At 41.3% G+C, this 14,251-nt stretch overlaps 1 protein-coding gene across 1 annotated transcript in view; it reads left to right on the forward strand.

The window, feature by feature from the left end:
• Window positions 1-2,116: 2,116 nt before the first annotated feature.
• Window positions 2,117-14,251, forward strand: part of LOC104461822 (lysine-specific demethylase 5B-like) — a gene marked incomplete at its 5' end in the record, with an annotated part of 47,522 nt that continues 35,387 nt past the window's right edge. The window contains 5 exon segments of the mRNA XM_010073546.1: window positions 2,117-2,198; window positions 4,190-4,267; window positions 5,589-5,711; window positions 6,578-6,748; window positions 12,709-12,843. Of these exon segments, the coding sequence (XP_010071848.1) occupies window positions 2,117-2,198; window positions 4,190-4,267; window positions 5,589-5,711; window positions 6,578-6,748; window positions 12,709-12,843 (589 nt within the window).

Below are 14,251 nucleotides of genomic sequence, written 5' to 3' on the forward strand. Positions count from 1 at the left end.
TCGTTCTCCTGACCATTTGTAGTTTGCATAACTACTTGAAATATGAATGTGATTCTTAGAGTTTGCCTTCTGCACAGCTAGATTTGTCTATAAACTTTACAGAAGAGTTTGAAATTTTGATGACAGTCTGATTTTTTGCATGGATTTGTATTGAGGTTTATTCTGCTAGGTCTGGTTAACAAGTGCACGTTAATGAGGGCAGATGATTTTGCAGGTCTGTTGCAGGCTTCTAACAATCCTGTATGGACAATTGCAGTAGTCATTTCAGGTGAAGAGTCTGGGCCGTGTAAAAACACATGATTTTTTAGGAAGTTCAGGTTTTGTTGCTTTTTGCATATCCTTAATCTTAGTTTTTATTGTGGTTGTTGAAAGAAACTTAAATTGATCATGCTAAACTTTTTTTTTAAAAAAAAACAAACCGGGGAAATCCAGACCAGTTGCTTTTGAGGACCTCGAAAGCGCACACTGGATGGAAATGGGTAGTCTCACAGATTTCCCAGACACAAATGTATGGGAGTCAGGCCTGTAGAGTTGGTTCGTGTGTGCTTTTCTCTGGCACAGCAAAGCTCCTCAGGCGGATCAGCAGCTTTGCAAACGATCCTTGCCACGAAAAAGCTCCCTCTTGTGGTGCTGCTGCCTTTCCAAGGTGCATAAAGGCATTTCTTTCACAACATACATGGCTCTTAATATTCCTTTTAATGAACATCACATTTATCTTAGTAAGTTGTGCTTCAGAATGTGTGCAGGCTTCTTGTTGAATAAATAATATACTTACTAAAGAAGGGTTGAAAGCATCTTGCTTAGGAATCGAGGAACTTGCCATACCTTGGAATGGAAAACAATGAATGTTATTCTCGTTGGTTATATCAACTTTGAGTAGTTCAGTTGCTCCAGAATGAACTGTTTGTGACTTTAGAATGACTCAGTGACAGTCAGGATGGGCTGTTCACTGCACCTGCTGTAACTCTGCAAATGGTAAAGGGCTGTGTGTCTGTAACTGGGACTAATGCCATGTGAAGCAGGTTGTGATAAATGGGATGTGCAGTACTGTGCTTCTAAAGTCAGAAGGCTTTTTATAATAATCTAATATGACCTATTTTATAATATATTGCATGCTTTTCCCTGAGCTCTACCTGCTTATCGGTGTCAAAAGCCAGAGTAAATCTGGTGTTACTTCTCGTGAAGCCAGTTTGCCGTATCTCAACAGCAGTTCTTGCAATGCCTTTCTACTTGCTAAAAGTTAAATGCTTTTAAGGCTGTTCGATTTTTGTTTCTAGTTAATGGACCCGTCTACCTGGTAGACTGAAAAGCCATCTGCTGAAAGTCCTGTATTGAATAGATGGAGTTTCCAGAGGTTCTCTTTGTAAAACAGCTGGCATACTGTCAGAGCGTGCGTATTGTTCATTTGGTATAACGAACCTTAAAACCTGCAAGGTGTAGGAAATAACCTGTTGTGGAAACTCGTGTTGTCTGGAGTCGTGTTCCTTTTTCCAGCAAACCAGGTAACTAGTGCTTTGCTAGAGGAAGCATCTTTGGCCGGAAAGGAAAGAATTTCCCAAAATGTATGCCAGTCAGTAATAAATAAGAGACGTACGGAGCTAATCAGCTCATTCTGGAGCAGTGTGTTTCAGGATGCCACATTGTGAATGAGGTGTTTCTGTAAGCTAATGCACATGAACGGCTTCGTTTGCTTTTGTGAGCGGACAGGACAAGCTTGCTTCTGTCCTGGCTGAAGACAGGCTGCTTGCTGGCAGGGAGTCCTATGGCTGTGTCTGTCCTGGAGACCCTTGGATCTTTATTTCTTTAAGATTGAGTGTGGGCTGGAACCTGAATCCTGTTCCTCCTGTAGTGCCTCAGTGGTATGGCAGCTTTCCTTGGGGCTTCTCCTGGGAGCAGCAGATGCTGTGCCAGGGGACATGTGGCCCAGCCAGGAGAGGCTCCTGTGCCGCTCTCCCCCTTCTCGGGCTTTACTGACCATCTGCCAGCACTCCATCTGCAAGCAGTTGCCCTGGAGCACTGCATCAGCCTCAGTAGTGGTGTTAGAGGTAGTGTCATTGCCTCTGTGAGCCGAATTCTCGCTCCTGTTCTTCTTATTCCTGTTTCTTGTCCTCTGCAGATCCTTACTGCAGGATCCTGGTTTCGGGCCGTACATGGCCCAGCTGGAGACAGCCTTGGCCTATGCCTTAGCTAAGCAGTCTGTCAGCACACGCCTCTGCTTTCCTTCACTCTCGCAGCCTAAGCAAAGTGCTTATGATCTTGTAGTTCTCCCTTTGGCGGTTTAATTTGGTCCCCAGCAGGTCCCAAGGGTGTCGTGTATTGTTAGCACTCTGTCCTCCCCTAGTTTGGTTGCCTGTCCCCCCTCTCTTCCTTCAGGGATGGAGCAAACTCCAGACTTGTGAGTGATGATGTAACTAACCACTTGGTTCAGCTTGAAAGTCAGATTTGTCGTGCTGAAGTTCAACACTTCATATCTTGCCCTAAATGTTCCCTATTGTGTTTCTCATCTTGCACTTCGGGGGCCACAAATGATGCATCAGCTAGCAGGACATTACACAAGAATGCCAAAGGTTTTCTTTGTCAGACTGGCTGGTTTTTTTTTGCATTTGGTGTTCTGGCAAACAAAATAGAGTCAGTAAAAGTAGGGTTAATTTTGTCTAGTTGTTTAAGAACATCATGCGATTGGACACCAGTCTTAATCTTGTGGTTAAAAGAATGAAAATGATGGAGAAGCACGTCCCACTGGTTGGGGATTGACCATCCTCTTAGTACTTTGTCATTGTGACCCCCCCATTGTCATCTAATTTCTAGTTAAAATTTTAATTTCAACCTGACCTTGCCAAAAGCTTCTTTCTTGTTCCTAATTTAGAGGTCTGGATTAGTCAACGTACGTTTGATAAAACACATAGATTTGCTCTTTGGGTTTTCTACACTCTCAGTGACGGTCATGTCCGTTCTCTCTAGTTGTGAAAATACCTGGTTCTGCCATGGGCTTGCTCTAGTGGCAGGATGAGATTGTCATCGTATAGAATGGAGCCTGGATGTCTGTATGTAAGATAATTGCTTTTCAAGTCCTTTATGCTTGTTTTTGATACTAGTTTTTGTATTAAGTATGTCTGCTAAAATAACAAGTACTCTGCCTGTGATGCTTGTCTTGCTTCAGTCTGCAGGCGTTGAGGAGATGTTTTCTTTTTCCTGGTAGAAAGCTCTTGTCTTACTCCACTATCAGTAGCTCTCATGTGTTATCTTCATTCACTAATTAGTGATAATAAGATAGCTTTATATGTAATAAGTTACTGTCAAGTTTAAATCAAATCTAATTTGGTTTAGTGAAGCTGTGTATTGCCAAACCAACTGCACGGGATAGATGTCAGAGATGGAAAAGATAAGATTGCTTTATAGTTGTATTTATAAATAACACTACCTGTTGCAGGTATTTTGTCAAAGTAATTATAATCTTTTTTTTTTAATTGGTCATATTCCAGCTGTTCCTCAGTGTTTGCAGACGAGGAATTAAGCAGTTTTTTCTGGTTTTTAGTGCAGCTGCTGTTTGTTTTGGAGACCAGCGTTCATGAACGCTAACCGCTGTGCTTGTCCTTTGCGAGCATTTAACATCCCTGCTCTCAAACGTCAGTCCCCCCAATCGAGGCGGTCGTTACTTGGTTTATGGAGCTTCACTTTGTTCTGTGTCTGCATGGTAACAATACTGGATTTGCCAGTCCAGTGCCATCCTGTCTCAGGGTTGTGACTGAGTTCTGTTGCTCCCGTTTAAAGCTCGGGGGGTTTGACTCGTGTGGCAGCAGCACGTCCCATCCCGGGAGTTCTCCTCTCGCTGTCCTCAGACCCGACTCTGGGCTGTCGCCCGGTTCCAGCCAGGGGGCAGTTGTGAGACCGGCACAGAGCCTGTGCAGCACCTTTAGCTGCCCGGCATGGGCCGGGAGAGGATCGACTGACGGGCTGTGCGGCTGAAGGACAGGTCCTCAGTCCCTAAATGTAATTTATTTGGTGGTTTCATTATCTGTTTATTTTAAAGGCACAATGAAATATTTTAAGGGGTAGACAATGAAGCTCACTCCCCTTAGGTTATTCTTCTTGCTTTTCCATGCTTTGGGCTCACCTGGCTTTTGACTGTCATATAGAGAAATTTCCTTCATTTTCCTGGTCTTTTGATGAAGCTGTTCTGTTTTTCCAGGACTGGCAGCCACCATTTGCGTGTGATGTTGATAAGCTTAACTTTACACCGCGGATCCAGAGGCTCAATGAACTAGAGGTAAACTGTAAAGCTGAGCGTTGCTTCTGCTCTAAAATGTTTAAGTGTTTTTTTGAGAGGTGGTGTTTTCCAGTGGATTGACCATAAGCTGTGTTTGACTTGAGCTGACAGCACTTGGGACCTCTGAGCATCAGGTTTTAATTAGCACAGGAATTCATCTGTTTCAGAATCTAGTTAAAAACATGCCAAGCATAAAAAGAAAAGTTAGTCCTCATTAAAGGGACAAAATTCAGACCTTTTCCACACGGAGGTGCTTATAAGGGGTTAACCTCAAATTCTCAAGCGCCACAGATCTGTGTCTGAGTTTTGCATGTCTACAGCATCTTTTAAAAGTAGAAGAGATGAAACATTTAGAGAGTGCTTTAAAAATAACAAGCCATTTGGAAGAAACAATTACAAAATCTGGATTAGGTTGGTGGAAATTTGCTGTTTGCAAGCACTTTCATTCACTGCTTTCATGAATTCAGACTGGAAGAAGGGGGTGGTGAGGAGTCCTGGGTAGCTCACTACTGGTATGAATTGGAATGACAGTGACTCTTTGTCTGCCTGATTCTTCTCGTGATTCGTCCTGAAGTCCTGATGTCGTTATGTGGGTGCCACGGTAAGGGCTCGGACGCTGGCTTTGGATGCTAAGAGAGATTTGTGTGGACATTAAGCTGGTTCAGAGCTCTCTGGAGTTTAAGAGCAAGCTAGTCTGTATGCACGTGACCGTGTTTTTACCTTAAGAACAGAAAATGTGATGAAAGTAAAAGGTGTCAAAATTTAAGGCTAAGCCACTACCCTTTGACATAGCAACAGTCCAGTTATCTTACTGTGCAAACTGCTGTGCAAACAGACATGTTGGCTTTCCCTCCCGTGACCGGTTTGTATCCATAAAAATGAAACAAATGCAGTTGGGAGTGGAAAGGGATTTTTAAATTTTTTTTTTTTTTTTAATAAACCGTAACTATTGGGGTTTTTTTTGGTTTATTACAAATAAACCAAATTATAATAAACTATTACATGTATTCATGGAATAAATCCTAGCAATGCAGCTAGTTTAGATAGTTTTTGGCAGTAATAACTCACTGCTTTTCTGTTCTCAGAACGTACTTTTCCAAAGGCAGTAAAAGTTAACAAAAAGTGACCCGAGAAAAGACTGGTGGTGTCTGTATGGAGTTTTTTTTCTGCATGTGATGAGAGGGTCAAAATGCAACCTTGCACTTGTAGAGGGAAAAGCCAGGTAGGCAACTGAGGCTGCCACGTTACTAACACTGGGATACAAAAGCTTGATCTGTGTCTAATATGCAGTTCTTTTTTGTTGTTGTTTTTGTTTTTCCAGGCCCAAACTCGTGTAAAGCTGAATTTTTTGGACCAGATTGCAAAGTTTTGGGAGCTTCAAGGATGTACACTGAAAATTCCCCATGTGGAGAGGAAGATCTTGGATTTATTTCAACTTAATAGAGTAAGACTGTTACAAGGGAGAAACACGTCCTAAAAAGAAGTTGTGTTGTCTCAGGTTCTGGGATGGTATCAGAGCAGTTCAAGGGAGATTTTGGGGTATATCTAAGCTGAAAAAAGTATTACTTTGTTTAACCTAACACAGCTAGTGTGACAAAATAGTAAGAAATATATATAATGGGAATTTTCCTGTGAGCTAGGAGATCAAATTAAATTCCTAGCTCTTCTTTAAAGTTCACTTGGATACAAGCTGGTCAAGAATAAACTTAGGCTTAACTGGAGAAAGCTTCTGAACAATGACAGCCATGAGAAAAACATTTTTCCATTAGAAATATGGGAGAAAATCACAGTTGCTTTTAGGATGAAGCTTGTTAAACTTCTGGAGAAGTTTGTGTTCTGATGGCAAGTGATGCAGTTCACTGACCCCAAGGGTACGCTCTCTCCGTTTTCTTTATGGTTAGGGTAGCTTTTGTTGGTTGCTTTTGAGCCTATTTCATAGTGCTTGTTCCAGTGAGGAGAACTGATTGTACTGTGTTAGAAAGTAGTGTTGGAACGCAAAGTGGAGGCGTGACAAATTGCAGCCAGACAAATTCCCAAAAGCAGGCTGAATTACTGCCTGGTCATCTAATGCAGGTACTGACTTGTTTGCAAAGTAATTCAGCAAGTTTACAATTCCTTTATAGGTTATATGTTATACGTTCCAGTTATAGCTTTTAAACAACTTTCATGTTTTGTGGGGTTTTTTTAAATCTATACTTTTCTGGTTTAAAATAGTAATTGTGTTGTCTTGCCTTTTAGACTAGCAGTGCTTTCCTTAAATGCTGGTAATGTTAGTATTAAACGTATGACCATTTTGTTTTCACTTTTTAGCTAGTTGCAGAAGAAGGAGGATTTGATGTTGTTTGCAAGGAGAGAAAATGGACCAAAATAGCCACTAGGATGGGATTTGCTCCTGGCAAAGCCGTGGGTTCACACATCCGTGCGCACTACGAGCGCATTCTCTATCCTTACAACTTATTCCAGTCTGGAGCGAGCCTGTTGGTAAGCGATATTGAAGCTAATTAAGTCCAGTCAATTTGTCAGCCAGTCTGTTTGGGTTTTTTTGTTGTTGTTTAACTGATGGAACATTTCCATTTTGTGCTTTATGGCATGCAGGTGACAAGATGCAGTCTGTGGTGTTCGTGCAAGCAATTCAGAAAGCCATAGGCAAACTTTGAATCAAAAGTAAAGTTTTTAGAATTACTCTTCAAGGTGATCTCTCAGTGACTGCTTTGAATACTACCTTTTTGTATTTTCTCTCTACAGTTTACAGAAGCATCGTGAAAATGGTCATGAAACACTTTCTGAGTTCCTGTATAACAATTTCTTAACGCTCTTTTGTCAAATGCAGAATGCTGCTATATTCACAGATCGTTATAGGTCCATATCTCAAACAGGACAGGAATGTGTTGGGTCTGTATCACTTGCACGCAGAGTGACTGAGGAACCATATCAAACCAGGGCAGTTTTCTGGCTGTATCTCATCTCACTTAAGGGTGACCAAGTTCAAAGATGTTTCATGGATGTTGCAGTGTAGTTAACGGTATGGCTTATGACTTTTTTCGAGCTTAAATCTTCATCCATCCTGCTTAGATTTGGCCATTAAAATTCAGGGCTGGTCGAGAGTGGAAACAACACAATCTCTAATGAAGAATAGAGCTTCTCTTTTAGAGCAGTAGTAATTTTTTTGGAAAACCCAAACAGGTTGCCTTTCTCAACATACATTTTTATTTATTTGAAACACTCATTACCATGCTGATCTTTCAAAGAGAGGAGTGTTGACCATTTTTAAGCAATGAAAGCCCTAATCCTGTGACAGGTATGTCTCCGTCTGTAGAAATCAACACTAGCCTTTTACCTAAAGCTACCCAAATGAGGGAGGGATTTGACATAGGTCAAGAAAGGTTGGAATTGAAGGTTCTTTACTTAGTGATACTTTTCTGTGAAGAAGAGCTAGCTTCTGAACACCCTTCAAAAAATAATTTAACTTGTGTAGGTTTGAGTGTTTTGTGAATGGAGCAAAAGAACAAAATATAGTTTTGTTTCCCTACTGCTGTAGGGAGACTGCTGTACTGAAAATATTTTGCCTTGCCTCAAACACGTTCCTGTCAAACAGTGGAAAGCACCACCATTTTCTGAAGGCATTTCATTGAAATTTTTGCATTTTTATTAGTTCTGAAAACTGCAGATGATCTTTTTTTTCTTTTTGAAGGTGGTGTGTTTTGTGACATCTCGCTTTGCTTTCATATTTTTGAGGTGCAGTTACACAGGAAGGAGCGAGTGGACAGTTGTGAAGCAGTGCACCTGGTGCCACACCCCCATGCAGTTGTCTGTCACTCAGTTGATGTTTACATTCATGGTTTTCTCAGAGTTGGACCATTTTGGAAGAGAAAAGCCATCTCAAATTGGGTCATGCTCCTTCTTAAATGTAACTTTCCAAGCTCTCTCTTGCAATGGGCACCTGACTTTGTGTATAGTGGATGCAGTTCTGGAAAAGTTATATAGGTGTGATGGATTTGTCCTTGGCGGGGGGCCAACGTGCACACACCTGCTCACCCAATTCTACCCCCCACCCAAGGATAGGGGAGAGAGTTAAAGGGGTAAAGGGACAAAGGACTCGTGGGTTGAGATAAGAACAATTTAATAACTAAACTACAATAATATTGAAAATAACCCTATATCCAAATATACAAATTAGTGATACACAGTGATACTGCCCCCCACCCGATGACCAAGGCTCAGCCTGTTCCTGGCTAACGATCCCGGAGCAGGGAGAGTCCCGAAACCGCACTCACGGAACTGAGAGAACAGTCCGAGGGTCCCAGACCGAGAGCTGACCGGGTGGGTGGGAAAAGGCCTTGGGAGAGGGACCACCTGTCATGAGATGACCCGGAGCAAAAGAGATCCGGAACCAAAAGGGACGATCTTCCGGAGGGTCCTCGCCTCTATCCTGGGCATGCTGTGTATGCTGTGGAATAGATTATTGGCCACTTTGGGTCTCAATCCCGAACCTAGGATCAAATCCTGGGCTGGTCACTGGGGCTGTGCTCTCTCCCAGCTTCTCCTGTTTGCAGACAGCCAGAGAAGCTGAAAGACCTTGGCAGCCACGTAAACGTCACTGTTATCAGCTTTGTTCTGAGCACAAATCCAAAACACAGACTCTTGCTAGTTATTATGAAGAAAGTTAACTCTGTCTCAGCTTAACCCAGGACAGTAGGTATGGCTAACGTCATGTTTTAACTCCTCCCTCCCCCCCCCAAAAGCTGTTAAAATATTCCCCTCCCATACGTGGCAGAGATGTATACTTTCAGTGAACTGATAGAATCCACATTTTTTTGGTTTAGCTCACTTTTTGCTCTAAGATGTGACTTTTTTTTTTTCTTGTTGTTGTCTTCCAGCTGAGTTTGTTTTGCAATGTATTTTTTGAGGGAGAATCTCAGATGAGATTCTTTTTGGCTTTCTTCCATGTGTTCTCAGTAAGTGGTGCTTTCCCAGGTGCTTCCTGTGTAGGTGTCCGTTTTATTGTATGTCTGTTCAGTGCTTTACTGGGAATCTAAGCATCTGTGATTTTTGTTTCTGGAGAAGATGCAGCTAGTCGACTTGACAGCTGTCAGTTTGAGATGTGTGGTTCCTTCTTCGATATTTCAGCAAACCTTTTGAGAGAAACTCTTCATGTAGTCAGGATGATCATCCATAAAAGATTAGTGCTTGCATTCACTGATGTTTTTTTTTTTTTTAAATTGGTAGTACTTGCAATATTCTTTGATTTTTATTTGCAAAAACTGAAAATATGGAATGATGTAGTTTCGACTGATGACTATGCCGTAACTTAAATCTCATCCAGATCAGTGTATACATCAATTCTTTATATGTGGCTTAACTATCTATATTAAACTGGCTTCAGGAGTTACTCTGACAAATATCCCAGCTGGAGATATTTCTATATACATACCAAAATAGTGAAACTATCTGGAGCTGTGAACAGATAGCAATCTTGTTCAGTCAAATGGCAAAAATTTCTTAAATCAGCCAGTTTATAATTCTCAAAGCAGCTCTCTACAGGCCTATATATATTTTTATCTTGAAACATTGGACTAGACAGGTCTTGGGTGTTTGTCTCCACCGTGGTTGCAGCAGACCTGTTCGTGTGCAGGTTCTTAGCATCTGTGCCTCGCTTCTATCAGCCATAGTACCCACCAGAACGATACTATAGAATCACACCGTATGCCCGGAGGGATAAGTGTCCCCCTGTGTGAATTGAGGTGTTCAGAATTTTCCATCAATGCATCTTCTGTGACACACTGCCCAGAGGTTTGCATGATTTAGAACATGGCTGGAGATGCACTGACGGTGTTCTGTTTCTCACTGAGTACGACTGGTTCAGTAATTCTGGATCTGGTCTGTTTTCCAAACTAAGGCTTTAATGTCCTGAGTGGGTTTCACATATCCAAAGATTTATATGTGTATGCGTCTAATAAAGATGTTTCTGTGTGAGATAGTTCCCTAGGATCTTTTATTGTTACTGGAGAAAAGTAAACATCTCTGGAGTTTGGTGGTGCTTGTCCTCAAGTGGATACACATGGAGGTAGACCAGTTGTATTCAGTGAGTACAGGGAGCCTGGGGGATTCGTTTAGTGTAAATTACTACTTCATAAGCATCTAAACGTGGAGGAGATGAATAGATGAATTCTATTGCTTTTTTTTTTTTTTCTTTTCCCCATCTTTTGACATCCTGGAGGCCTTGTGAACATTCCTGGTGTGTCCTTCAACTGCTGAAGGAGCTGCTCCTTCACGGTTTCCATTGGTGGACTTGTAATCTCCTCTCTGCCGCCATTTGGAGCTCAAGGATTGTGTGTGCAACCATCTTCTCAGAATATAATGAAATGATGATCACAGGCTAGGTCACAGTGTGTAGGATGAGCTGATGGGAGGCTCTGCTGGGTGAGGAAAGGGCTGAAGAAGCAGCAGCTGGTGTCCTCGGTTAAAGAACCGTGCTTGCAGCTGATCAGGTCGGTCTAGGAGGTTCAGAGGAATTCCCATCCTTAAGACAGGACTTAGACTTCTAGTTCTTCTATGTACAGTTGAAGATGTTAATTAACAGCCATCTCGTATTACTGCTTTGCCTTCGGGTTACTGAGGCACTGGGAAATGTTTCTGCTTAAATAGTTGTTGAAACCTCACTATTTAGGAAATGTCCTCTGGGCTTTTTTTCAGTGAACACTGCTTTTTTCTTTTCTTTTTTTTTTTTTTTCCTTGGGCACTCCGCTGAAGTGAGGCAAGTTGTGCTGTTTGTTGGTTTTCTCTTTCCAGGTTTCATTACTCTTCTTCAGGAGAAGCTGTTTGCCATCTAGATATTTGCTTTCAAGGATCGTATGTCCTCTGTTACCAGAAGGAGTGGAAATTTTTTTTTTTAGTGAAAGATTTGGGTTTCACAGGAGGACACGATTCAGGGAACCAAATTTTATAGAAGTCATTGAATTTGGCAATGTTCTATGTAGCATTAATCTCATTTTGCTTTTCTGTTCTCTCGTTTTCATGTTTTCCTACTCGGTTGTCTTTTCTGCTTGTCTGTTTTCTGTCTGGGGCTATAGTTATTTTTTTACTTTCTCCCACTGATGTTAATTTGAAATAATTCACATCTTCTTGCAGCGTGAGCTTTGATGGAGCATGCTCTTTTCAGGAGCCGGCTGCAGCGCTCGATGGCCTCCGAGAACGCAGCACGGGCTCGTGCCCACCTTTGGGTCTCAACCAGGACTTACTGCTCCTGTGCACAAGCTGCAAAATTGGGTGGTTTTGTGTATTTAATGTTGAAATTAAGTCAGAAATTTGCTTTCAAAGAATAAATCTAGAGTTTGCAAAGTCTTAAGATTGAAGGCAGTCCTGAATAAAGCAAATTCTGAAGGTTTCTTTGAGCAGTGTTGTGGACTGTGGGTGACAGTTAATTATATCCTGCTGCCCTTAACTGATATTTCTTTTTTGTTAAATACATATTTCTTTCAGTGTGAACTTTTCTTCTAAAATACCACATTTTCCTCCTTTTCCATCCTGCCTTCTGACTGTCATTTCTTTCCGGAAGTCTGATTTCTGTGTTGTTTGCAGAGCATCAGTCCGTATGCCGCGGCAGTGGTTCTCCTGCAGCTCCTGTCCTGTTCCTCTCCTGTGGTGGGAACAGATTAACAGAACTGGGGAAAGGCGGATCCAGCAGTTCATGTGAAATACTTTATGACAACGTAGACTTTTTCTTTCTTTAAGATTCGTTGTTTACTCATTTAGAAACTGTTTTATTTTGTCTGCTGTTACTGAATGTTGTGTGGCTTGACAAACATGGAATTGTCATTAATTATTTTTTCTTGCCAAATGTAGGCACAGTTTGCACAATTAAATCTGTTCGTTCAGCAGCTTGAAAGAACTAAAACTGTTCTTGGATCTTCTTCCCTTCTGGCCTTAATTTATGCAGCAGAGGTTTCCTCTCCAAAACATAGAGCGTCGCTTTTGCAGTGTTCTTCAGACCAAATGACATTTCAGTGAAGACAGGGATGTGCGATAGGCTGTAATTTACTTTCCTATTGCTCTGGATGTTCGCATCACAGTGATGCAACCTCAGGACACTACAACAGTCTCCAGCGTGCTGTTGGTGTGGTCTCCAAAAGCACCATCTAGAAGAACTGGTGTTGGTGTTCCCGTAGAGAAATGTTCGGTACTCATCCTGTAGATAAAGGATGACTTCAGCATTTTTTAAGATAATTTATGGTTATTGTGGTAAAAAGGCAGGCTGTATAAAGTGATTTTGTGACTTATTCAAGTAGGTAACGTTACAGTTGTCATAAATACTGTTCTTATTAACTCAGCCCAGTTATTAAAGTCCTGTCTACATTATTTCACATTAGCCAGGAAATTTTTCTACATAAAATTTGTATTAGAAGTGGAGGCAGAAATGAAGTAATCAAACGGTGTCTCGTTAGTGCTTGCAGAAACCGGATCTCACCAGTGACACGAAGGACAAGGAATATAAACCCCACGATATTCCACAGAGACAGTCTGTTCAGCCATCTGAAACTTGTCCACCTGCTCGTCGAGCAAAACGCCTGAGAGCAGAGGTGAGAGAATCTGTCTGTACATGGGCAAATGCTCTGCGGTGACTGAGCTGGAAGTAGTCATGCAGTGATGGTTTGCCTAGCACATGGCACAGCGGGCTTTAGTTAAGTTATAGGACAAATGTTATTTGATCAGATCGCTAAATGTATAGGCAGAGTAAACATCTGTTGAACTTTTTCTTTGTCACAGTTAAACATACCTAAATATTGATAAATGCATACATGATAAATAAAATGGTAGGGATTGTGTGATACTTGAAAAAGAGCGTTACTGAGGTTTGGACTTCTGAGAGGCTCTTCTGCTGAAGCTGTTCCACTTATACATTAGTTACGAGTGTGTCTGCTATAAGAATGTTTTAGCATAATTATAACTAATGCGAGGCTCATAGATTAAAATATGGGTGACAGCTTCTAGAAATGAAGCTTGTCTTTTGCAGCTTTGATCTCTGTCACTTCCTCAGAGGATAGCCACTGAACAGTAGTTACTCTTTAAATGTGTTGGGAGGTTTCTGTAAATCTTTCATGAGTTGAAGCCAGAGAAGGTTTTTGTTACAGCATTAGCATTCGTGCATTTTAATTTTTTTACCCTGAGTTCTGTCAATTTGCAAAACTTTCACTGGGCCGTATAACGAGAAATGCATAACAATAAGTCAGTATGGTTTTGTATGATCAAACAGGATTAATCTTACATGTGTTTAAGAAATATTATTTATTTGGATAAGCATAAAATTTATTGACTATATTGCATAGAGTTCTCCTGTGCAGACATATTGTTGGAGATCACTGTGTGTCTCCTTTGCTGGATAACGGTTCTACTGTACCTTCAGTCCTTCCAGACTGATGTTCCTGCCTTCAGAGAGTTTACTGTTTCTTTTGTTTGAGCAGATGGAGCGTAGAGGGGGCTTATTCCCAGGAGATGATCTCATTAGTAGTGACATCATGAATGGGAAAGGTCATGATTGCCTCTCTTTGGTTATAATCCAGGTTTCTATTGAAGTTTGTTTTGGACTCTCCGTTAACTCCCATTGATCTAGTCATGGTCTTTATTATTACCAAGTAGTACAGCTTAGTTGTTGCAAATTCTGCCTATAATTATTCTTAGTTAATAAGTTGCAATTAAGGTTTTCTAAAGCATTTCCTCTCAAATACCTGGTTACAAGTAGATTTATAGTTCTGAGAAAACCTCAGTAGTTGGATCTGAAACTTTCCATTTGAAGCATCTGCCTTTGGGTGAAAGATGTTGGTTCTCCCGTGTCCTTTAAAGATGAACAGCAGGGCAAATAGATGCTAACATTTTAGCTGTTTCTCTAGAGATGGTGTCAGATGACACTAACAAAGGGAGCACGTTTTTGTCATTTCTGTGGAAACTAACTGCTCGTACTTACCAAATGCAAGGCCACCCTCTCAGCTC

The sequence above is a fragment of the Pterocles gutturalis genome, unplaced genomic scaffold (assembly GCF_000699245.1).
Source record: "Pterocles gutturalis isolate BGI_N339 unplaced genomic scaffold, ASM69924v1 scaffold22307, whole genome shotgun sequence".
In the NCBI taxonomy this organism is placed as follows: Eukaryota; Metazoa; Chordata; class Aves; order Pterocliformes; family Pteroclidae; genus Pterocles; species Pterocles gutturalis.